The following is a 24,841-nucleotide window of genomic DNA, read 5'->3' on the forward strand; positions in this document are numbered from 1 at the left end:
AAACTTCCTCAGCGACAGCCTCCCATTGGGGAACTACAGTTTGAAAATGTGACAGAAATTGATGGAGCTTCTCAAGAATTTCTGCTCTAGGCAAGACTTTAAGAGGAGCGTGGAGACAACAAGACTCTCTTGGCAAAATGTCCTCCCTCTTCCATTCTGTCCCCACTTAGTCTATTCCATCCCTGACTGATCACAGATATCCACTACCACATATCCACAGTCACCCCAGGAACTGGGAAGGATCAAGAAAGGAAAATCCTTCCCAAGCACTGTCTTTACCATCTTGGATTCCTTTAGAGCTCTGAAAAGCAAAGGGCTGGATTTAAGAAATGGGGAAGAGGCTGAGCACAGTAGCCTATAATCCCAGCATTTTGGGAGGCAGGAGGATTGCTTGAGGCCAGGAGTTCAAGAACATAGTAAGGCCCTGTCTCTACAAAATATTAAAGAAATATAGTTGATCATGGTGCCACAGAAGGGTGTCTTGAGAATTGAGCCCAGTCTGGGCTACAGAGTGAGACCCTGTCTCTATTTAGAAAAAAATGGAAGAAATGGGAGGGGTAGCATGAAGATACCGTTTTGCTTCAGCCTCCTTCTCCACGTACACATGCACCCGCTAACATAACTGTCCTGAAGGAAAATTCCAAGCTAAAAATTTTGTGGCCATTTAGCCCAAATAAACAAAGAGGGAAGTGGGAAAGCCCTTGTATGAAACCACCTTGACTTTGGTGACAAATTTGTCAGACTTCAGTTTTGTTTTTGTATGATTTACCTGTTTGCTTTTAAAATCTTGGTACATAAAAGATTATCACAGAAAAAACTTTATATGTGCCTGAATAACTTTCTTACATTTTTGGCAGTGCCTTTTAATGCTTCAGAAAATGTTTTTTGAAGGGAGGTAGGGATGGGTGAGGACATGCTGCCAAGTTAGAAGAGACTGAATCAACCCTCCCAAGTTCTGAATCCTGTACGTGTGTGTTGGGGTGAGGGGAAATTTCTGGATGAAAATGAGTAAACTGAAGTTTATAACACTCCTTCTCGAACATCATACAGCTCTTCCAAGTATCATTTCGATAAGTTAATATAAATGAATGAGAAACATCTGCCTGCCAAATCCCCCCACACATACAAGGGCTTAACAATTAAATGGAAAAATGTTCGGTTCAATGTGTTTCAGGTTTTAGCGGATCCAAGATGTTTTGAAAAACTGTTAAGTTCTTAAGACGTTTTGATTATTTAAAGGGCAGCTGGCTCTCCCACCCTCTTTAAAAATGGCAGTGGTTATTTCTGTTCTTTGTATCGATGCCAATGTCTCTTATTGTCTGTGGAAGAAATTCTCTAGCAGAAGTTCACATTCCTGGTCTCTGAAATGATGACTGCAAATTTCTGTCCTATCCAGATACAGGCTCGCTTCTAACCCTCTCCTTATGCTATGCCCAGATTTGGTTCCTAAGCAAATGCTGTGTCCTTCAAGTACAGAGGTTTTTTGTTTTTCTGCGTTTTTGAGATAGGGTCTCACTCTGTTGCCCATGCTGGAGTGCAGTGATACGATCATGGCTCACTGGAGCCTCCACCACCCAGGTTCAAATAATTCTCTCACCTCAACCTCCCAAATAGCTGGGACCACAGGTGTGTGCCACCATACCTGGCTAATATTTTTAATTTTTTGTAGAGACAGGTCTCACTATGTTTCCCAGGCTCTTCTCAGACTCCTGGCCTCAAGCGATCCCCCTACCTCAGCCTCCCAAAGAGCTGGGATTACAGGTGTGAGCTACTGCACCCAGCCCAGGCACAGGGTTTTAAGTGATGATGAGACAGTGTTTTTTTTAGTTACAAGACTCTTTTCTAGAGTCAAGAAGAACATTGTTGCCACCATGGGTCACTGTCTCACAATTTCAAGAATTTCTTCATTTGTAGTCCTGGTCCACCTTGAGGAAAAGGAAGAAAAGATATTAGATGTTTTCTAATTATTAGAGGATGAGCTGAAATATGATAGATTATCAAGAGGAAAACAGTTCAAATTGTGTAAAAGACTACAACTGAAATTCCACTGTAAAATGAAAGCCACATTGGGCTCAGTCCCCTTAACCCTCCCTCTTATCCTTGGATGCAGCAGAGGGATCCCGACAAATGCCCACTAAGCGGGTGACAGTGATGAGTGTGCAGTTCCCTCTCAAGCTCTCTGACTCCAAGAAGTCGTCCTTACATTTTATTGACTTTCAGTCTCACCATCCTGAAATTTTAATCACCTGAGTGCTGCTTAGACATCGGCTACATCACCCAACTTGTAATTCTATCTGGACTTGAGGATGAAAGAAGAAGCCCTCGTGCATTTTTGTTCCTTCTGTTTTCTCCTTCAAGGGACACTGTCAATCTTTCTTAGGCTTCCTGAGTAATCATCATTTAATTTTCTTTATAGGTTGGAAAGTCTTGATTCTCTTAAAAAAAAAAATGAGAGTAATTAAAAGTGATGGGCCAGGTTAGTAAATAGATTTGTGAATTCAGGACACCACCAGTCTCCCTCATGGTAGAAATGATGCAATTTCACCCCAGTGGCTTTTCAGTTCAGAACTGGGAATTAATGATATTTTCTCACCAAGTTTAAGAAATCAAAAGACAAAAGAATTAAAGCAGGGCTTCATCCCACTGTTTCAGAGCCAAAATTTGTTCTAGTCTCGCCAGAGTAAATCCAGTTGTGCTCCCATTTAAAACCCTCCCGTGGCTTTCTGCTCCTTCCAGCCTCAGTCTCAAGTCTGGGCTGGGTTTCACGTCTGCTCTTGAGGTCATCTCCTCTCTGTCTCTTTCACACATCTCCCAGCAGGCAGAGCTGCCTCCTGCTCGGGGCCTTTCACTAAGTGTTCTCTCTCTGACCCGCAGACCCTCAAAGAAGCAACGCCTCTCCTTATCCAGGGTTCAGCTCAAATGGCTCCTCTGTGGCAAGCATCCCCAGACACACATTGATCACTTTGTAACCCATTTCCTGCTTTAATTTCATCATAGCACTTATTGCTAAATGAAGTAGTCTTGCTAGCTGGGTGTGGTGGCTCATGCCTGAAATCCCAGCACCTTGGGAGGCCAAAGGAGGAGGACTGCTTGAAGTCAGGAGTTCAAGACCAGCCTGAGCAACATAGTGAGACTGTGTCTCTACTTAAAAATAGTATTTTAAAAATAGTCTTGTTTATTGTCAACCTTACATCACTGAAGCATACACAGTGAATGAATGTTCTATGTAGACATGGCCCCTGTTTGGAAAAACTTTGCTGTTTTCAACTTTTTTTTTTTTTTTAGACAGAGTCTCTCTCTGTCACCCAGGCTGGAGTGCAGTGGCACAATCTCGGCTCACTGTAACCTCCACCTCCCGGATTCAAGCGATTCTCTTGCCTCAATTTATAAAGTTCGGAGGCAAGTGATTTTTTCTAACATCTTTGTATTAGTTATCCATTGCTGCTGTAACAAATTACCACAAACTTAGTGGCTTAAAATGCAAATTTGTAATCTTTGAATGGGTTCTTCCTGCTGCACAAATAAAACCAATTCACTGAGGCAGTCCCAAGTAACAGGGACTACAGGCGCGTGCCACCACACCTGACTAATGTTTTGTGTTTTTAGTAGAGACAGGTTTCACCGTGTTGGCCAGGATGGTCTTGATCTTCTGACCTCATGATCTGCCTGCCTCGGCCTCCCGAAGTGCTGGGATTACAGGTGTGAGCCACAGTGCCCAGCCTTCAATTTTTTTGAAATGTTGGGCATTGCTTAGTTTGTACCTGGTGTGCTAACATGCTAGTTGGCGTCTTCTACTAGCTTGGAGGGAGTGTTTATTTTTCAGTGATTCCATCTCTGTGGTATGTGACGGCATGCTGCCAAAGCCCAGTCTTTCAGAAAGGGGTAGTGGAATCAAAACCTTAAGGGATAGGTTCTATTAGAAGAAGCACCAAATTTCTTAAGATTTGCCTTTCCTTGTCTCTAGGCTACAGATTTGAAATTCTGGCTGAATGTACACTGAGTATAAGAATCAGCTAACAAAGGCTGGGTGCGGTGTATCACCCCTGTAATCCCATCACTTTGGGAGGCCGAGGTGGGAGGATCACTTGAGGTCAGGAGTTTGAGACCAGCCTGGCCAATATGGTGAAACCCTATCTCTACTAAAAATACAAAAACTTATCGAGGCGTGGTGGTGCATGCTTGTAGTTCCGGCTACTGGGGAGGCTAAGGCAGGAGAATCGCTTGAACCTGGGAAGCAGAAGTTGCAGTGAGCTAAGATCACACCATTGCACTCCAGCCTGGGCATCACGGCAAGAATCCGTCTCAAAAAAAAAAAAAAAAAAAAAAAATTCAGCAAACAAGACAATGTAGAGTTCTAGTCCTTAATCTCCCTTCGGGGACACCACTCCAACCTTGGAAGGAATTTTTTGGAGAAGGCCCTGGTCTTCATAAGTGGCTATCAATCCACAGACCATAGACTGATTCCTGTCACCTTCCACAATCCCAAGCACCCAAAGATGTTCAGGCCTACCTTGAGAATGATCTCGGACAAGCATGTGACATGTGACAACTCTCAGAAGCTGATGAGAACGAGTATGCAGGCCTATCTAGGTCAAATGTAGATTATTCCAGATGTAGCTAAAAATGACAATTTCCTAGACAGGTTAGGTTAAAAAAAAAAAAAGTTTAGAATTTCCAGAAACCATTGATCTTAATGAGCTTCTCCCCTTTTAGTTTTTTTTTTTTTTTTTTTTTGAGACGGACTTTCGCTGTCTCCCCCAGGCTGGAGTGCAGTGGTGCGATCTCAGCTCACTGCAAGCTCCGCCTCCCGGGTTCATGCCATTCTCCTGCCTCAGCCTCCGGAGTAGCTGGGACTACAGGTGCCCACCACCACGCCTGGCTAATTTTTTGTATTTTTAGTGGAGACAGGGTTTCACCATGTTAGCCAGGATGGTCTCGATCTCCTGACCTCATGATCCACCCACCTTGGCCTCCCAAAGTGCTGGGATTACAGGCGTGAGCCACCACGCCCAGCCTTAATTTTTATTTTCAGAAAACATAACGACAGTTGTTCCCTGCAAAGGCCTGAGAAACCTGTTTCTAAGCCAGGATTCTGAGAGTAGTGCAAAAGCCCTTCTTAGGGAAACATGGTTTGGGTTTTTTTTGGTATTGTGATGCTCTGAGAAGTTAGGAAAGGCTTTCAAACTTCATTACTCCTTCTTAACTAATTTCGAATTTGTCATTCCAGTATTTATGTAAACCTCTCTCAAATCAAGGCAAGCAGTGCGGTAGCGTATTTCTTTCTGCATCATCAGTCAGTCAGTCATTTGATCAGGCTGCTGTCTCAGGGAGGCATGTCTTACCTGTGCCTTCCCTTTGGTACTTTCTAGGGTTGAGGTGCTTGTCTGGGCTCAGTTCCTGTGTTGCAGGATCCTCCATGGAATCTGCTCACTGTTCCCCTCTGGTTTGTCACCGGCATTTTAATCTATCGCCTGGATCACGTTACTTACTCTCTTAATGCCAGTTGAGATAACCTCTAATACTGAGGATTAAATCTGTGAGCCTTACTTTTGTGTTGAAAGACGCTTCACTGGGGTGTTCTTGATCCTAAAGCTACTCACAGTGAGGTCCATGGGCCGGCAACATGGCAACATCAACATCACCTGTGCTCCTGAGAAGTCTTTCCCCTGCCCCAGGTCAACTACATCAAAATCTGTTCATTAACAAGATGCCCAGGTCATTCGGATGCATATTACAATTGAGAAGTGCTTTCTAGAATCCTCACTGCTACCACTCCCACCATCATCATTGTCGTCAACAGCCATGTCCTACTGAGACATTTCTTTGCCTGCTCTGATCTGAGTACCTTGCACACACCATCAACACGATCTTGTTTCATCCTCCCAGGGTCTCTGTGTGCTATGTATTCTTATTATTCCCATTTGCAGGTGAGGAAGCTGAAGCTCAAGGAGATCAAGTCATTTATGTGAAATTATCCAGGTAGGGAGCATAGGTAGCCTGAGTTCAATCTGAGACACTTTGCCTCCAGCATCCGTTTCCCTCTCCCCTAGGCCTTCCCTCTTCCCTGCTGGCCAGGTCAGCTCACTCCATATTCATTTCATTTGCTTCCTTCTGGTCAGTCTGCAAAACTCCAAAAGCAAAGCCACTGTGGAGGGAAGGCTGCTTCTTGGTGTGTTTTGTAAAAGAGCTTTGAATCTTAACATTATCTTAAAATAAGACTGAGTTGTACCCTGTGTAGATTTTCTCTCTCTCAGCCCCAGAGAACAAGCTTTCTGCTGCTTCCAATTAAACTGGATGGCTTAGAGTTGCAGATTACCATCCCCCCCAGATGTGAACTCCTGGCTCTGTTGAAGTGGTGGAGTATCTTGGACTTGACCTCTGGAAGAAAATGTATATTTAAAGCTCTAATCTGGAAGAAAAAAAAAAACAAAAAAACATAGAGGAAGTAATACGACCTTGCAATGATACTGGTCTACAGTTTATCAAATTCTTTGAAGACCTCAAGGTCAGAATAGCTATAGCCTGTGTACTTGAGACCAAAAGTTAATTACAGGAAGGTGATATCTGGTGTCTGGAAGAGGTTGAGGTCCATGATTTTCAAATTGATTACTGAACTGCTCTGCTCTGAGAGGATGCTCCCTCCAGAGAAGGACTGGGGTGTGGGGCGGTTGTGGCAGGGCAGGGAGCAGCTGGCCTGAGATAGAGGTTTGGTGGACCCTTCTTCATTTTCAGCCAATTAGTACAGTACTTTCAATGAGTACTTTCAATCTTATATCATCTTATATAGTAGGCCCTAGGGTAACATTTTATTTAATGAGCCTTTCCTTCCTTGTAAAAAAAAAAAAAAATGTACATTAAAAAACAACAGAGCTAATCCTTCTCCATCCATTGCATTCTTTGCAGCTGAGGCTGTCGAGGCTCAGAAAGGCAAATTGACTTCCCCAAGGTCACACTTTGTTTTGACTGAAAGCTATTTCTTGTATTCCTCCTTTGAAAGCTCAAAAGCTGGGCTGGCTGCCAAGTCTGTTGGCCATTCGCTCCTCTGCTGTGTGGATCAGCCCTTATTATATCCAGTGGCATTGACGTGGGTATATTTCCTTTGCATTTAGGACTCCTTTGTATGTGTTTGGAAGGCAAAGCGCTGTTCAGGTGTTCATTGGCAGAGTTTAGTCAGTAAGTCATACATTCTCAATGTTCTTTTTCTTCCACCATGCAGTCAATCTGCATGCCTCCTCTTCTTCCCTGGTTTATTTAAACATTGAAGGCAGCCTTGCAAACAACACTTAATACTCCAATATCAGCAAGGTAGAGTAGCTCTTCTGCAACCACAAGGTTAAATGGCTGAAAAATCCCATTTTAGGAAAATGTGCATTTAAAGAACTTACAACCTAAAAGGGAATATGGAGTTGGGAGCCTGAGATAATAAGGAGCCCTAGGAAAACCCTTTTTTTAAAAAAACTTTCAGAAAAATAAACCAATAAATAAGAGCCTCTCATGAGGAATATCAGTTACATTTTGCAGCTACTAATGATGGGTATGTGGGTAATTTTCATTTTATCATTTCTTGTTTGTCAGACACTTCTTCATTTGCTGTGTAACAGATGAGATGCATGCTAAGAAACATTTTATTTCTCATTTTTTTTGATTCGGAGTCTTGCTCTGTTGCCCAGGCTGGAGTGCAGTGGCGTGATCTCTGCTCACTGCAACCTCCGCCCCTCCAGGTTTAAGCAATTCTCTGCCTCAGCCTCCAGAGTAGCTGGGATTACAGACGCGTGCCACCATGCCCGGCTAATTTGTTGTATTTTTAGTACAGACGGGGTTTCACCATCTTGGCCAGGCTAGTCTTGAACTCCTGACCTCGTGGTCCACCTGCCTCGGCCTCCCAAAGTGCTGGGATTACAGGCATGAGCCACCGCGCCTGGCTGAAGCATTTTATTTCTAAGAGTGGCTCTCCTCAAAGCCTGCCATCAAAGCCTGGGCCATCAGCTCTTTTGCTGGCTAGTCAGAAATGTAGAAGTAGAATTCTGGAACTTGGTTTCATTGGCCTCAGCTTTTGCTCCTCTCTTCTCTGCCGTTCTATTTTACCTACCATTTCTAACCACTATTTCTTCCTTTTCTAATTGTTCCCAGTAGGAACAACACACAACTGGAACTGAAATTCCTACTTTCCAAAGATGTATTGAAGTCACACACACTGAGATTTACTACAAAGGAAACTCATCCTTCTTCTAAAAAGACAAATAAGTGTTGTTTTATGTTTTAGTGCAGCATTATTTACAATAGCAAAGACTTGGAACAAACCCAAATGCCCATTAATGATAGACTGGATAAAGAAAATGTGATACATATACACCATGGAATACCATGTAGCCATAAAAAAGAATGAATTCGTGTCCTTTGCAGGGACATGGATGAAGCTGGAAGCCATCATTCTCAGCAAACTAACACAGGAACAGAAAACCAAACACCACATGTTCTCACTCATAAGTGGGAGTTGAACAATGAGAACACATGGACACAGGGAGAGGAACATCACACACCGGGGCCTGTCAGCGGGGTGGGGATAAGGAGAGGGAGAGTATCAGGGCAAATACCTAATGCATGCGGGGCTTAAAACCTAGATGATGGGTTGATGGGTGCAGCAAACCACCATGGCACATGTATACCTATGTAACAAACCTGCACAATCTGCACACATATCCTAGAATTTAAAGTAAAATTAAAAAATAAAATAAAAAAGACAAGTACATGTTGTTTTATTTAGGTACGTCTAAGCCCCCAAGAATTTAAAGGGAAGTATTGGCTCTCAAGCTATTTAATCATGTATACAGAGAAGTTATCTAAGAAATCCTTGGTGTGTCATCTATATATGCTGATATTTTAAACTTCACCTTTGGTTATTCTGTTCCTGAGAAGAGTTGGAGAATAGTTAGCTTTTCCCTCAAAAAGCAAATTCCTGAGAGATTGTAATAACACCTGTCTAAAGATATTAGTTAGTGATATGTAGCACTAAAGCAGTTTGCTGTCACTTTTGGCGGTCTTTTCAATTGTTTACTAGGATTAAGATATTGAACATGGTCTCAGGCCGATCTCTAGAGTAGGGAAATGATGGTTGCTGAATACTTATAATGTCATATAACACTTGGGTATCATGAAATGATACCAGCGAGGGTTTTGTTAGAGTTCGGCAAAATTTATCCCTGTAAAGCTTCGAGGCTGGAAAGATTACCAGGTGTATCTGGTAGCTGGTGGGCAAAAATAACTAACCTTTATGTAAAAAGGAGCTCTTTATAGGGTGTGCCTCAAGGTCAGGCCTATTGGATTGTATATTTGTAAACAGAACCTGCAGAGATTAGTCCTTACCTCAGGCAGTTCATGATTCCACTCTAGAGAGAGGCATTTGTCAGTTACTTGTCTCAGACCCTTGTCCTTGTTTTGCAAATGCAACCATGGTATCTTAGCAGAGAGGTGAAACTATACACTTCCTTATCTAATTCATTTGTGCATTATTGTCATTCCTGTTTAGGATGAATGTATTGCCATTCTCTTTCAATGGAATTCACTTGGAAGTAAAGTTTATCCCTGATGGGAGACCCCTTTTTAGATTACATGTACTTACCCCTGACCAGTAACTGTCTCCTGGTAGTCCTGTGCACTGCTCGGCTTGAGACTGAATTCTTATGCTTATCATGACTCCTTTGGATGAATCTAGATCCATTCCCAGAGAGCAGTGTCAACTTTCCCTCAGGGCTATGTGGGGGAGGTAGAGCTGCTGGAACAAAACTGGGAACCTCTTAGGGAGGTAAAAGAGAGGAATGCATACTTGATAGCCAATAGTGTCGAGTACAGTTATGTTCTTGCAGTTTCCAAGGTCATTTTTTTTATTTCTCAAGTATAAAAGTACTCTCAGCCTTTTTTAAGGCCTTAAATACAACAATGATCCTTTAAAAACTTATTCTCCCAAATTGTGCTCTTCTCCCCTCTCCCATAAGAGTTTCTTGAAGCAGACATCACACCTGGCTCTTCCAAATATGCTTAGCACTTAGCACAGAATGGGCATCATAGGTACAGAATGAATATTTACAGGATAAATACATAAACAAATATAACTTGTTCTCTGAAATCCCCCGGGATTCCAGAACCTCAGACTGTGTAGAGCAGAGCGAAACAAAAATCCAGATCTCCAAGAGTCTTGAGAAAAATCTCCCTGTAACAGTGTTGCATCTTTTTCTCTCCTGTTTTAGTGTTGGCATTTTACGCTGATTTTATTTTTATAAAGTTTGTGACTACCTTAAGTAGCATTAAAATTATCCTTTTTAGTTTCATGTAACAGGGTGACCATGTTTTTGTTTTTTAAGTTGTTAACATCCCGTAATATAAAGGTGTTTACCATATTTTTTACTAGATTGCTGATTTTCTGTTTTAATTCCCTAAGTCTTTCTTTTCTGCCCACTACCAGGATAAGTAGGAAGAAAAGGATGATAAAAAATGAGAATGCATTTTAACAGGTCTTGTGTGTACTTTCTGCTAAGCGTTTCTCACACCATCATTGTGATGGGTTAACTTCATTAGTCCCATTTAAAAGGTGAATTTGTAAGGTTTGGAGGCAAGTGATTTTTCTAACATCTTTGTATTAGTTATCCATTGCTGCTGTAACAAATTACCACAAACTTAGTGGCTTAAAATGCAAATTTGTAATCTCCCAATGGGTTCTTCCTGCTGCACAAATAAAGCCAATTCACCGAGGCAGTTGTATTGCAGTTGAGAAAGAGTATAATTAGTGCAGGGCCTGCTAGCCAAGTGGAAGACGAGAGTTTATTACTCTAATCAGCCTCTGGGTGGGGGTCACAGAGCCAGTGGAATCATGAGTCATGGGTCCAGATGGAGTCAGTTGGTCACCAGAATACAAAAGTCTGGAAAACATCTCAAAAGACAAATCTTAGGTTCTGCAATACTGATATTATACGACAATGATGATGATATAGATGTAGGAGCAATTGGGGAAGTCACACACCTGGTCAGTAAGTGAATTGTAGAAACGTAAGCTGGGGGACAGTAGCTGGTTGTCCTTTATGCCTACATCTTAGCAGAATTCAGGCCTCTCCCAAAATTCTAATCTTGTGGCCTTTCATCAGTCTTACAAAGGTGGTTTTCATCCCCCAACAGGGAGCAGACCAGTTTTCGGGAGGGACTATTACCATCCTTGCTTCAAAGTTAAACTAAACTAAAAGCCAAGGCAGGCAGATTACCTGAAGTCAGGAGTTGGACATAAACCTGGCCAACTTGGCAAAACCCCATCTCTCTAAAAATACAAAAATAAGCCAGGCGTGGTGGTGCACTTCTGTAGTCTCAGTTACTTGGGAGGCTGAGGCAGGAGAATCGCTTGAACCTGGGAGGCAGAGGTTGCAGTGAGCCAAGATAGTGCCATTGCACTCCAGCCTGGGTGACAGAGCGAGACTCTGTCTCAAAAAAACAAACAAACAAAAAATAAAAAATAAACAAAGTTAAACTAAACTAAATTCCTCCCATGGGTAGCCTGGCCTATGCCCAGGAGTGAGTGAATACAGCCAGCCTGTGAGGCTAGAAGCAAGATAGAGTCAGCCAGGCTAGACTTCTTCTCTTTCATAATCTTTGCAAATGCAGTTTCAGATTTATTCTCTTATAGGTCAGAAGTCCAAAGTGGATCTTATTTAGCCAAAATGAAGGTGTCAGCTAGGTGGTATTTCTTCTGGAGGCTGGAGGGAAGAATCTGACTCCTTGCTTTCTTCCAGCTCCTAGAGGCTGCTATCCAGATTCCTTGACTCAGGGCCACTCTCTGCATCATCAAAGCCAGCAGCTTAGCATCTTCAAATCATTCTCTAACTCTGACCATTCTGCCTCCTCCTTCCATTTCTAAAAAAAAATACTTGTGATTAGGTTGAGCCCACCCAGAAAATCCAGAATAATCTCCCCATCTCAAGATTATTAATTTGAGGCTGGGAAGGAGAGGGGATGAAGAGAGGTTGTTTAATGCATACAAATATACAGTTAGAAGAAATAAGTTAGTGTTGGATAGCACAACAGTGTGACTACAGTTAAGAATATGTTATTGTCAGGCTGGGCGCGGTGGCTCACGCCTGTAATCCCAGCACTTTGGGAGGCCGAGGTGGGCAGATCACCTGAGGTCGGGAGTTCGAGACCAGCCTGACCAACATGGAGAAACCCCATCTCTACTGAAAATACAAAATTAGCTGGGTGTGGTGGTGCATGCCTGTAATCCCAGCTACTCGGGAGGCTGAGGCAGAAGAATCACTTGAACCCAGGAGGTGGAGGTTGCAGTGAGCCAAGATCGTGCCATTGCAGTCCAGCCTGGGCAACAAGAGCAAAACTCTGTCTCAAAAAAAAAAAAAAAAAAAAGAATATCAAAATAGGTATAAAATATCTGAAATGTTCCCAGCACTAAGAAATGATAAATGTTTGAGGTGACAGACATCTGAAGTACCCTGACTGATCATTATGTGTTATATGTATGTATAAAAATATTACATGTACCTCATAAATGTGTACAATTATTATGTATCAATACAAATTTTAAAATAGAAAGATCATTAATTGCATATTTCAAACCTCTTTTGCCCTTTAAGGTAATATATTCAATTCTAGGATTTAGGAAATAGAAATCTTTGAGGGAAGCATTACTCTGCCTATTGCAGAGACCCATATAATGTCCTAACAGAATTGACTTTCTCCAGGTTTCTAGCTCTCTGCATATACAAGAAAAAAGTTTTTTGGCTTTTTTTTGTGTGCCTTCTCCTGGTACTTCTGTCTTGGATATTATTTAATTTTACAAAAAATTCACAGCCTCTGTGTTTGTTTGAATAAATTGAGGTTGAAAAGTGTTCAACCACAGTAATGATACCTTAATAACATAATGCGAGAGGAGACAGCATCTTGGCAATTGAGACCTGTGAGTTTTAGACAGAGATGTTTAAAACTTGACATATTGCATGAACTCACAGAGTCTTCTAACTTTTGTCTTTTAGGCTTATGTACAGAAGTACGTCGTGAAGAATTATTTCTACTATTACCTATTCCAATTTTCAGCTGCTTTGGGCCAAGAAGTGTTCTACATCACTTTTCTTCCATTCACTCACTGGAATATTGACCCTTATTTATCCAGAAGGTTGATCATCATATGGGTTGTAAGTATTATTACTACTCATGAACTGATGCTACTTCTAAAACAACTACTTCCTTTGATACTCAAGTACTTTGCAAATATGTTCTTTTTTTTTTTTTTTAACCACTTAGAGTTGAATTTGTTGCCTAATTTACTTTGGAAAAATTAGAAAGCAGTGGACACAACTTGTGTTCCCTGAACAGTAAGGGAATTGTAGAAAGGTAAGCTGGGGGACAGTGACTGGTTGTCCTTTAACGATGCCTACATCTTCGCAGAATTCAGGACTCTCCCAAAATTCTAATCTTGTGGCCTTTCATTAGTCTTACAAAGGTGGTTTTCATCCCCCAACAGGGAGAGGACCAGTTTTAGGGAGGGACTATTATCATCCTTAATTCAAAGTTAAACTAAACTAAAAGCCAAGGTGGGAGGATCACCTGAGGTCAGGTGCCTCCCTGGTTCAAGCAATTCTCCTGCCTCAGCCTCCTGAGTAGCTGGGACTACAGATGTGCACTACCACGCCCGGTTATTTTTGTGTTTTTAGTAGAGATGGGGTTTCGCCATGTTGGCCAGGCTTATCTCTTACTGCTGTGAACACAACTTGTTTTATTTGCAAAAACCAAACCTGTGATTTTGTGTACTTTGAGATATACTTTCCCAAGGGTAGATCAAACTAGGAGAGGGCATAAGTGATGACCAGAGAAGAAAGGACCTTTCTAAGGACCCATAGAGTGGTATGAAATATATCCTCCCAAGAGGCCTATTTTAGTAAAATTTGATCAGAACCTAAAATCAGAAGCTGTTGAGCAATACCTCCAAGCAGTATTAAGTGATTATACACATGGGAGAGGCCAAAACACATAAGGCAAAGCAGCTTCCTTGAGGGAACGTCTAGTGTAGCAGGAGCAGCTGCAAATACACAGAAACCATATGACAATCCCAGGTAGACAGGCAGAGCCTTTTTCTGCTGTTTCACTGGTAACCCTGGCATTTAATTTTGTTCAGGGCCAGATGAGTTCTGATTTTGTGTCTCATTGAAAGAGATGGTAGGCATTTGCAAGGCAGCAAGGCATACTCCAGATATGTAGGTTTGGTATCAAAGAGGCCTGAGCTCAAGTACAGTCCAGGCCCCATCTGTGTGCCCTTGTGCTGAGCCTTACCTTCCTCATTTGTAAAATTGTGTGAATAATGTGCCTCCCCAGAATCATCGTGGGAATATCTAGAGTGTGCACAGAGTTCTAGGCCTGGCATGTGGAGGACTCTGCAGGTTGCTATTTGAGCATGATAACGCATAGTGACTAGTGCATGAAGGCGAAGGAGTCTTGAAGATCAACCAATTCTAAGGTCAAAGGTTATTTAGCTGGTGGAGGGAACTTCCAGACAAGACTGTTTCCCTGACTCAAGTTTCTGCACTAGAAATAGAGGTTCAGAAGCACTTGGTTGGGTACAAAAGAGAATTTCAGCAAGTGACTTTCCTATGGTGAGCTTTATGTTTTCTCATTTGTAGAACAAGTAGAATGGACTTGATCAGGGGTCATAAATTCGAACATTCTCAGGGGCAGGGGACAGAAATAAAGCAGCAATGTCCTGGGTCAGGGTGAGGGGTGGCAAGGGCGGGGTATCCACACAAATCCTTCACCAGGTGGTGACAGAGGGACTAGGGAGCAACTGCCCCTGGCTCCACCTGGGACTCCCCATCCCTGTCTCCCAATAGCCCTCTTTTGAAATCTAGCTTCTGTCTTAAAGTATAATCTAAGAGTCTGCAAAAGCATGGGCATCTTGCAAACCATAAAGAGAACGTTAGTCCAGTTGTCCCTCCCCGTTTCTGAGGCCACTTCTGTGTCCACGGAGCAGGCAGGATGGGGGCAGGAGAGAGAGGATGGGAGTGGTCCTTCTGTTCTTAAGATCTGAAAACCCATGGAAAACCTATGGGCTTGAGTTTCTTTCCCACTGTCATTTATTTTCTAAGATGTGTGTGTGTGCGCGCGTGTGTGCATGTGTAAGGTATAAGTGTGTGTATATATATGTATGTGTGGGTATATAGGTGTGTGTGTATATATGTATATAGGTGTGTATATATGTGTATGTGTGTATATAGATGTGTGTATATCTGTGTGTGTATATGTGTATGTATGTATATATGTGTGTGTGCATAGGTGCATATATATGTTTATGTATATAGGTGTGTATATACATGTATGTGAGTGTATAGGTGTGTATGGGTGTGTATATGTGTGTATATAGGTGTGTGTATATATATGTGCATTTATATAGGTGTGTATATATGTGTATGTGTGTGTATAGGTGTGTATATATGTGTATAGGTGTATATATATGTGTGAATGTATGTATATAGGTGTGTATATATGCGTATGTGTGTGTATATAGGTGTGTATGTATGTTTATATGTGTATATAGGTGTATATATATATGTGTGTATAGTTGTGTGTGTGTTTATAGGTGTGTATATATGTGTGAGTGTATGTATACAGGTGTGTGTATATATGTGTGTGTGTGTTCTAAATCCCAAAACCTTAATAATTGTTGAGTGGGGCAGATGATGAGAAGTACATTACACGGGAATATCTTATAATGTGTTTGATCCACTCATGGCCAATTATCTCCCCCACTGAGGGTGGAAAACTTTCCCTGAGAGCTGGGAAGACCTTTAGACTCTACAGAAGGCTGTGGCTAGGGGACATTCTCATTGCCATTATTGGTGGTTATTTTATGCTTTGGATTCCTCACTTCAAAGCGTCAGAGTGCCTGTTTGAGGCAAAATGACAAGCTTTTGTCATAGAGTGAGGTAAATAAAATCTTGCCCAAGAAAGGAAGAAATAACCTCTGAATCTGCAGTTTGTCCCAAGGTTTGGCCACCTGTTACTTGACTTTTTAAAATCGGTGCATGGCCTGGTTCACCATTCCCCCTGTGCTGAGAGTTCTGTAGTTATTCTGTGTGGTCATTGTAAGGAAGTATGAGAAGCGTAAGGTAGTGTGAGAAGCATAAGGTAGTGTGTGCGTTCCTGCCAGTGCCTAGGGAGAGAGTGGCCTTGGAGGCCATTCCAAGGGGCGAGAGGGAGGGAGGGAAGGGGAGAGGGAGGTGCGGGTGTGCTTGCGTGTGTTTGTGCATCTGCGTGTGTATGCATGCATTTGTGTGTGTGTGTGTGTGTATACGTACGCATGTTGGGATTGGTGTGCTCTCTGATGGGCTACAGAGACAATAATGAGAGATATTTGGTTTGGCTCCAGAGTTGAAGGTAGATGAAAGGAAGGGCAAGTCCCGGAGGTTGGGGCGGAGTTGGGAGCCTGGGGTGGATAAGGGTTAGGTTCTGATACTTGGGCCAGCCAGAGCAATCAGCTTCCTGCTGAGGCAGCCTTTCTTCAGAAAAGGATATCCCTAAATTAGTGGCTGCTTCTTCAAAGGGGTAGGGATTATGTTAATTACATAAGGGACAGAGCTTGAAGTCTTGTAACTGAACATCTTATCTCACCCAAAACTCACTGGAAGGCAGCTTTGTTCAGGACTGCCAAAGCTTGGCACATTTTATATTAATTTGGGAATTGTCACTGGATGAAGCCCCTATATAGGTTTTATTGCTTTTAAAAATCTTTTGTTACATTAAGGGGGACTCACACTGTCTGAAGTAGCTTAGCAGAATTTATGGTTGTATCAAGTGCTCTGTCCTCACAATCATAATTACTCCTCACCTGTATTGTACATCTTTTGTTGCTTTTATAGGCATCTATGTTCATTATCTTATTTGAGCTTCATAACAATGGGCAGTATCATTTTTTAGATTGGAATATTAATATTTCAAATATTGATAAGCCATACCCTGTATTGAGCATTTAGTATATATGCCATTCACTGTCAGAGTGCCTTACGTATTTTACTTCACTTAATCCTACCAGCAATCCTGAGAAACAGTTATTACCAGCCCACTTTACAGATCCTGAAACTGAAATGTAGAAAGGTTAAATAACTTGCCCAAGATCACACTGGATTAAATGGCAAGGTGGATTTGATCCTGCGCCCAGGCCTTGTCTACCAGGGCAAGCTGCCATGGTTGTTTCTTAGAAGAACACAGCTAAGTAGCATAAGGAGAACAATATTTTTTAAAGATGCTAAAACTGGGGCTTCAAGCATTACAATGATTTGCCCAAAGTTTTCTTCTATTGCATATTTGCTTTGGTTTGTGTTCCAGCTGTGCCCTTATGGCATTTATTAACCCTGTGCTCTACTTAACTGTTTCTCATCTACCGTTCTTTTTTTTTTTTTTTTTTTGAGACGGAGTCTCGCTCTGTCACCCAGGCTGGAGTGCAGTGGCGCGATCTCGGCTCACTGCAAGCCCCACCTCCCAGGGTCACACCATTCTCCTGCCTCAGCCTCCCAAGTAGCTGGGACAACAGGCGCCCGCCACCACACCCAGCTAATTTTTTGTATTTTTTAGTAGAGCTGGGGTTTCACCATGTTAGCCAGGATGGTCTCGATCTCCTGACCTCGTGATCCGCCCACCTCAGCCTCCCAAAGTGCTGGGATTACAGGTGTGAGCCACCGCGCCCGGCCTCTTATCTACCCTTCTTAACCCATTTATGCCTAGTGTTCCATTATTGGAACATGAAGCTTGTGGGAGTTATTTATATCCTACTGCTCAAGGTCATCGCCAAGGTCTGATTTTTCACACACAAAAATTTGCAACCTCCAGCACAAATGGGTTAACAAACCTTAACAAACCCCACAGTATGGAATGAGCTTTTGTTAAATTAGCTGAAACACATCAATCAATTCACTACTTCTCTCCTCTGTCCTGTATCAAGGTGTTTAACCTATCTTTGGGCTCAAAAGAATTTTAGACATTGGGCCAAAAAAGGCAGCAAATGGATCTTCTGATTAGAATGCTTATAAAGAGATATTGAGGATGATGTTTCAGAAGGTGAGTCACTACCCCATGGCGTGATTATCTAATCTCTTCACTTTCATTTTGGCATGGTGACAGACCTAACAAAAAAATAAAAGCTTTAAAGTTATATTTCTGTATCTTTAAAAGGTTAGAGGCAACTTCACTGAACTTGGGAGGTATTGAGTTTTGTAACATGAAGCAAAATCTCACTCACTTTTTTGCTAAATTCCTCATTTTGTGAAATAGCAATGCAAACATTGATACTGTAACTGATCCTGGGAGTTTGGAAGCCTCATTTTCTCTGTTTTATTATGATATTTTACACAGATATTTCTTTCCACGGATACTTCATGGCATTCATAATGAGATGTAGAAAAAATGAGATAAACAGATAAAAAGTGAAAGTAAGGAGAGCACAGATACAATAGAAGATGAAAGCCCCGGCTTAAGTGAAATGTGGCATGCTGGTTCAAAGGTGAGCCACAGATTCATATTTGAGCTTTGTCTTGACCAACCAAAATGAAGTTATGCTATCCACTAGGAAATCATAAGCCTGTTTCTAAGAGAGCAAACCTTTTCCTGACTCATGAAATTGATAGTATTGTCAAGGCTAGTGATACATGTTGCTCAATTATTTTCTCAGAAATATCTGGTGTCAGTACCCGCTTATCATCTGTGTGAGAGTACTCATTCTGACTCCTTTTCCTGAACTGTGTTCTCATTTTTAAATCATTGCTAATTTAACCAAAGAAAAATGGTATTTCCATGTGCATATTCATTGCAGCACTATTCACAATAGCAAAGTCATGGAATTAACCTAAATGCCCATCAATAACAGACTGGATAAAGAAAAGTGGTACATATGCAGCCATAAAAGGGAATGAGATCATGTCCTTTGCCAGGACATGGATGGTTTTGGAAACCATTATCCTCAGCAAACTATCATAGGAACAGAAAACCGAACACTGCATGTTCTCACTTATACGTGGGAACTGACTAATGAGAACACACAGACACATGAGGGGGAACAACACACACTGGGAACCTGTTAGGGGTTGGTGGGAGGGAGAGCATCAGGAAGAATAGCTAATGGATACTGGGCTTAATACCTAGGTGATGGGGATCTGTGCAGCAAACCACAATGGCACATGTCTACCTATGCAACAAACCTGCACATCCTGCGCATGTACCCCGACCTTAAAATAAAAATTGAAAAAAAAAAAAGAAATCTCAGTTAACTTCCAGTTCATACATAATTAGTGAAGATGAAAACATTTTTCATACTTTTATTAATCATTTGTATTAACTTGTATGAATTGTCAGTCTGCCTTGTATTTTTCTAAAAGGGGCTTTCATTTTTTATTGATTTCCACCAGTTGTTAACATAGAATGATAGTGAATTTTCTGTGTCTCAGAGGCAGTGTATCTTTATATGTAACATGTTTAGAAGTTCAAGACTTTGAGAAGCGGTATTTAATTCTATGGTATCATCAATAGTGACCTAGGAAAATCCTTTAAAATGGAATTTGAATGCTTTTATACTGAGTGCTCACTTTAGGCACAGACCTCACCATTCCCATTATATCTTACCCTTTATGACCTCCCTGGTCCTTTACAGGCCATTTACTGTGGGACTCCTGTCCTCGGGCACTTAATGTTTCTGGTGTGTAGTTTCCCTGCATAAAAGAGCTTACTGGGGGGTGACCAGCCCTTAGAAAACCTGGTACATGCTGCCTGAACTCCAATAAAGTTAAAATTTGTTTCTGAGTTTCTTCTTGATTTTTTTCCCCATTTGTAAGATTTGTTTTTTCACCTAACATCAAAAGATATATTTCCCACCATTCTAACATAGCATGGTTATTTTTAGGTAAGTGTTATCGTAACTGAACTGTTATTATGGCTTTTCTGATTATGTTGAAGCTCTGGTTGTCCCTGAGAGTTTCCAGACAGGGTTAATCTGTCTTCTAATAATTATTGGCTTTTGATCATCTCCCAGATTGGAAGCAAGGAGTGTCTGTGTGAGAAGAGGGTGGGGCTGCTTCTACTTCACCAGCAGCTTTGAGGTTTGGTTAGAAGTTTCTGGTCCTATAATACCATGAAAGGAGCACCAGGCTGATGTAATATAGGTAGTGTTTCTTAGCTTTCAGAAACAGAGACCCACTCAAGCTAGCTCAGGAAAGTAGGAATTTGCTGTAAAGTGCTGGAAAATCTAAGAACCAGAAGCTCACAGGAACAAATGCTAGTGAACAGTTTGGCTGTCTGCTATAATTCAACTGTGATTTTCCTGATATCTTCTTCTTTATCTCCTTCTGTTGGCTGGTAACTTTCTCAACTGTCTTTTATTTGATTAATTGATTGATTGATTGATTGGAGACGGTCTTGCTCTGCTACCCAGGCTTGAGTATAGTGGCACAATCATAGCTCACTGCAGTTTTGAATTCCTTGGCTAAAGTGATCCTACCACCTCAGCCTCCCAAGTAGCTGGAACTACAGCCATGTAGCACCACACCTGGCTTAGTTGGGGTCTCACTATGTTGGCCAGACTGGTCTCGAACTCTGACCTCAAGCAATCCTTCCACCTTGGCCTCCCAAAGTGCTGAGATTATAGGCATGGGCCACCCCTCAACTGTCTTTCAGTTTAGACAGCCAGGCATAGCCCCTGCTGTAGCCTGGTAGCAAAAATCCATTCATCTCTGGCCAATGCATAGATTGGCTGTACTTGGTCCAAACAGCTGTATTGGGTAAGGATGGACAACTAACCAGGGCCACAGAGCCATGGGCCAGGTTCTGGAACATCAGGAGATCTGGACTGCAATCCTAGCAGTAAAACCTTCTTCAAGGAACTTGGAGATTCTGCCCTGCAGATTTCCTAGCTTCAGAGCGAAAGGACCCAGCTAGAGGGTCCTCGGAGGCTTGTGATGTCATGACTCTTCATTATATGTTTGTTATGTGACACTTAAAAGAGGTTTATGCATGGTATAGAGGAAAGGGAAAAGAAGGAAAGTTGGGTGGGACAACATTAAAAAAAAATAGAATAGAAGATATTTCATCTCTTGTGCAGACTGAATGCTAATATGGCTTTACTTATTTTGTCTTGTGTTTTGAATCGCCTCAGTATGAGACAGTACACTTGAAATGCATATCAAATCCATTGCTAAATAATTGTTAGCTTGTCTGCTGTTTTGTATTCAACATGACTGAAGGAATGCTTTAAAGGAAAGTGCATAATTGCTTGGCAAATATAAATTTCATTTTTTTTGTAGAGCCAAAGTCCTGGTGATAAGGAAGCCTTAAAAGTGGAAGATTCCTCTTAGCAGGTTCTTCTGTTCCTATCCTTCTAAGACAAATTATGTTAAAGAGCTCAAGTTTAAAATGGTAGTTTTTCCATATCTTTCACATTCTGATTATCAGCAGCTAGCTAGCTGATACTTACAGTAAAAACTACACTGAAAATTTACATTTAAATTGGACATACTATTTAGATAGTGTTGAACTGCTATAGAGTTTAGGGTATTATTTTATGCAACAGTCATAAATTGGTTAAGAGGTAAACGTTTTGTGATAATGTGTCAAAACGGACTAGTGTGTTTTGGGATGTGGGCAGGCTGCCATCTGGCTGTCTCATAAGGGAGTCTGTCACCTGGTTAAAGACAAGAGGAAAAAAGGTTGTCCCATCCCTATAATTCACAATCCTTAGACTGGGGTCAGTCTTAGTGCCAAAAGATGACTTTAAATGTGATTATCTCTTAATCCTCTGTTTAAACCAGTACCCCTACACTTCAAAAGATTGCCCTGCTTGTTAAGTTGGTTCTTGCTTGAGATTAATGAGTCTTTAAAAGTATTCAACAATGGCCAGACTGTCACCCTCACTAACTTGAATTGAACGGAATAGAATTAGGCGTCAGAGATTCTGCCTAGTCCCTCTGAAGTGGAATCTGTAATTTAGCCTTAGTTAAATATTAAGTAAATGTCTCTAGGGGGTTTATTATAAAAACTGCATTGGTTTGGTTTTGAAACACAATAAGGAAAAGGTTTGGTTTTAGTGTAGGTTTAAAAAAAAAAAAAAAAAACCTCTTAAAACTGGACTTGTGGTGAACAAATAAGTTTAGATCTCTCTAATTATCAACCATCATTACCAGAAAAATGATTCTCTTTTTTTATGATGATGACTGGAAAACATGCCCACATTCTTCTGTCCCTCTCTCCTTCCTTCCTGCTGCCCTTTCCCCACACCCGCTAAGACTACAATGCTGTTGGTGGAGTAGAATTGTACCTGTCCCAGATAGAGCCCATTGTTCCCCTCGCCCCCGGGACCATTTCTGATGCTTCATTTACTGTATCGATGGGTGATGGCTTTAAGGTTTTGTCAGGTAGAAAATTGTTTGGATCATCAGGATCCTGGAGGCAGGAAAATTTTAAAGATGAAATTGGGTTGGATCTGCTAAAATGATGCAAAAAACTAAATACTTCATACAGAGTTTTATTGTGGAGTTAATCCTTCTTCCCTTCTTTTGGTCTTATGCTAGCTGTTAATGTCTTACCGAGAAAAAACAAATAGTCATTGCCAAGTTACATTTAGGCCCCAAACCAAGGAGCATCCTGATAGGGCAGAGGGTAAGGAACTCAGTTTCTCTCTTGCTGTGGCTAAACCTGATTCCTCCTTTACTGCCTGCAGGCGAATTGGTCCCCATAGAGGCTTCTTTACAAAGGGACTGTTCCAGACTAGATTTTGTTCCAGGTTCTCTCCTACTCATTTGTAAAACAAGAGGAAAGATAATGAACCAATTTGTAGGCCATGGAGGACTTTCAGATAAAATTTTCAAACAAAATCTTAATTTTCTCTCTCTCTTTTTTAAACCAGTCAATCCCATTTGCAAAGCTGCCGTCTTGAATTGTTATGGTTCTCATGGAAGCTGTTCGCTGCCCCTCCGCTACGTGTACAAGTACTTTACATGCAAGAACCCATTTTACAGATAAGTACAGCTGAAGTCCAAACAGATGAAGTGGCTTGCTCAAAGGGACACAACCAGTAAATAGAATAGGTAGTGTTCATCCCTGGCGCTCTCTCTAAACCCCATCCATTCTTTTCCACTGCGCCATGTTGCCTCAGATGGCGAAACTTTACTCTTCTCCCCAGTCCAATTATTCCGAAATGTGCTTTGCCTGTTTGGTTGGAAAGGCTCTGTTTAGCATAACAATCTCATTTGCAAGTGCCTATATCTACAGCAGCCATATGTCACAGATTTTCTGGATATTTTCCTTCCAGTTCTCCGTGCCTTGGTACTGGTGCATCCCCTTCCCACCCCCGCATTTGTCAGACTGAGTGTCCCAGATTTTTCACACGTACTCGAAAGGCCAGAGCATCATAGGGACCTAGCAGGGCGGAGAAAGGCTTTGGTACTTTTGTTTCCTAGCTGGAGGCCTGCAGAGGGCTGCCTGCAGATCCTGTGGGCTTGTCATTCCTGGGCCCATGTTCTACTTCCTTATCCTATTCTGCAAAGCAGCCAAGTGGAAAAGAAGGAGTGAGGGAAAGAGCAGGCCCTTTGTCCCTGTTAGGAGCTAGGGATTTGACCTAAGGGGACTGGGTATTTTTCTTGTCAATTCCTCCCCCTACACGAATTTCCCAGGCTTCTTGCCTCTGCCTGCCTTCATCTTCCCCACACCCCAGGCCTGTCCAGCTCCCGTGTGAGTGACAAGGAGCCTCCAACTCCTCACCAGCTCTCTCGTCGCATTTGAGGATTAGCAAGTGTTCCCCATGCTGGGAAGGGGAAGGAGAGGCTTTCCTTGCTTAAGTGCTCTGTCTGTTCACAGCTAAAGAGGCCACAGTTTATTTTGGCCTCTGGGATTTTCTGAAAGCTTGAGAACTGCAAAACAAATGCAGTCTTTAACTTAACTGCTGTTATTGCTTCTCTTCCCATTCCTATCACCAGCACAGGGAGTGGGGGGGCTTCCCAGGGAGCCCTCTCTAGTTAGAGGGCCCGGCCTCAGGGAACTGGCCTTGACCTCCATTCCTCTCTTGTGGGTTTGGCTTCCACAAGATGCCTCTCAGGCTGTTTTGGTGTAGTGGCCTCGATGGGCTGCACGGTGGCAGGGAGGTGCTGCGTTTGCTATGCGGAAGCTGGGCCTTAGCCAGGCGAGGCTACCTCTGGGAAACTGAGGCTTTCTGAATTTGACTCCGTGGGTGCCAGCCCCTCTCTCTGGACATCTGCCCTCCCCCAGCATTCCTGACCATCTCCTGGTGCCTGAGGCCCTGGCCCCAGTGGTCTCCTTGCTTGTGTACCCTTGTTTTTATTATTATTATCATCATCGTTATTATTATTATTATTATTCCATCCTCCGTGAGGTGAAATGAAGGGTCTTGAATAAATAATTTGCAAAGAGCCACAGTATGGCAGCTTATGAATAAATAACATTATAGAATTTGTAAACATGAGCCACATGTGGCTGTGTGGCCATAGTTTGGCTATTCATTCAATGAGTATGGACTCTTTGCCAGCTTTCAAGATATTCACTCTCTGTGTGGCAAGAGCCATCATTTACAAGTCCTGACTACATGCTAGATGCGGGGCTGTGGCCTTTATAAACATCCTTGAGCGAAGTGTAGGCACTACTATTATGACTCTCATTTTAAGGGGAGGAAACCATGTGAGAAGGCCAGCCAAGCTGACATGGCCAGAGGTGTAGAGCCTGGATTCGCACCAGTAACTATCTGATTCCAGAATCCTGGCTATGAACTTCTGTACTCTGCTCTAACCTTTTTCCTTAATTATGGTATATATTAAGG

The 24,841-nt window shown here is 42.1% G+C and overlaps 1 protein-coding gene across 2 annotated transcripts in view; it reads left to right on the plus strand.

The window, feature by feature from the left end:
- SGPP2 (sphingosine-1-phosphate phosphatase 2) overlaps positions 1–24,841 on the plus strand; it is a 142,063-nt gene that overhangs the window by 38,830 nt on the left and 78,392 nt on the right. Inside the window, exon 2 of one of the 2 annotated variants that reach the window (XM_054477323.2) lies at positions 13,023–13,181. In XM_054477323.2, coding sequence (XP_054333298.1) covers positions 13,023–13,181 — 159 coding nt within the window. Of the gene's footprint in view, positions 1–13,022; positions 13,182–18,477; positions 18,533–24,841 lie in introns of those variants that run through there. The other variant, XM_054477325.2, reaches the window with a different exon arrangement.

This window comes from Pongo pygmaeus, chromosome 11 (assembly GCF_028885625.2).
Source record: "Pongo pygmaeus isolate AG05252 chromosome 11, NHGRI_mPonPyg2-v2.0_pri, whole genome shotgun sequence".
In the NCBI taxonomy this organism is placed as follows: Eukaryota; Metazoa; Chordata; class Mammalia; order Primates; family Hominidae; genus Pongo; species Pongo pygmaeus.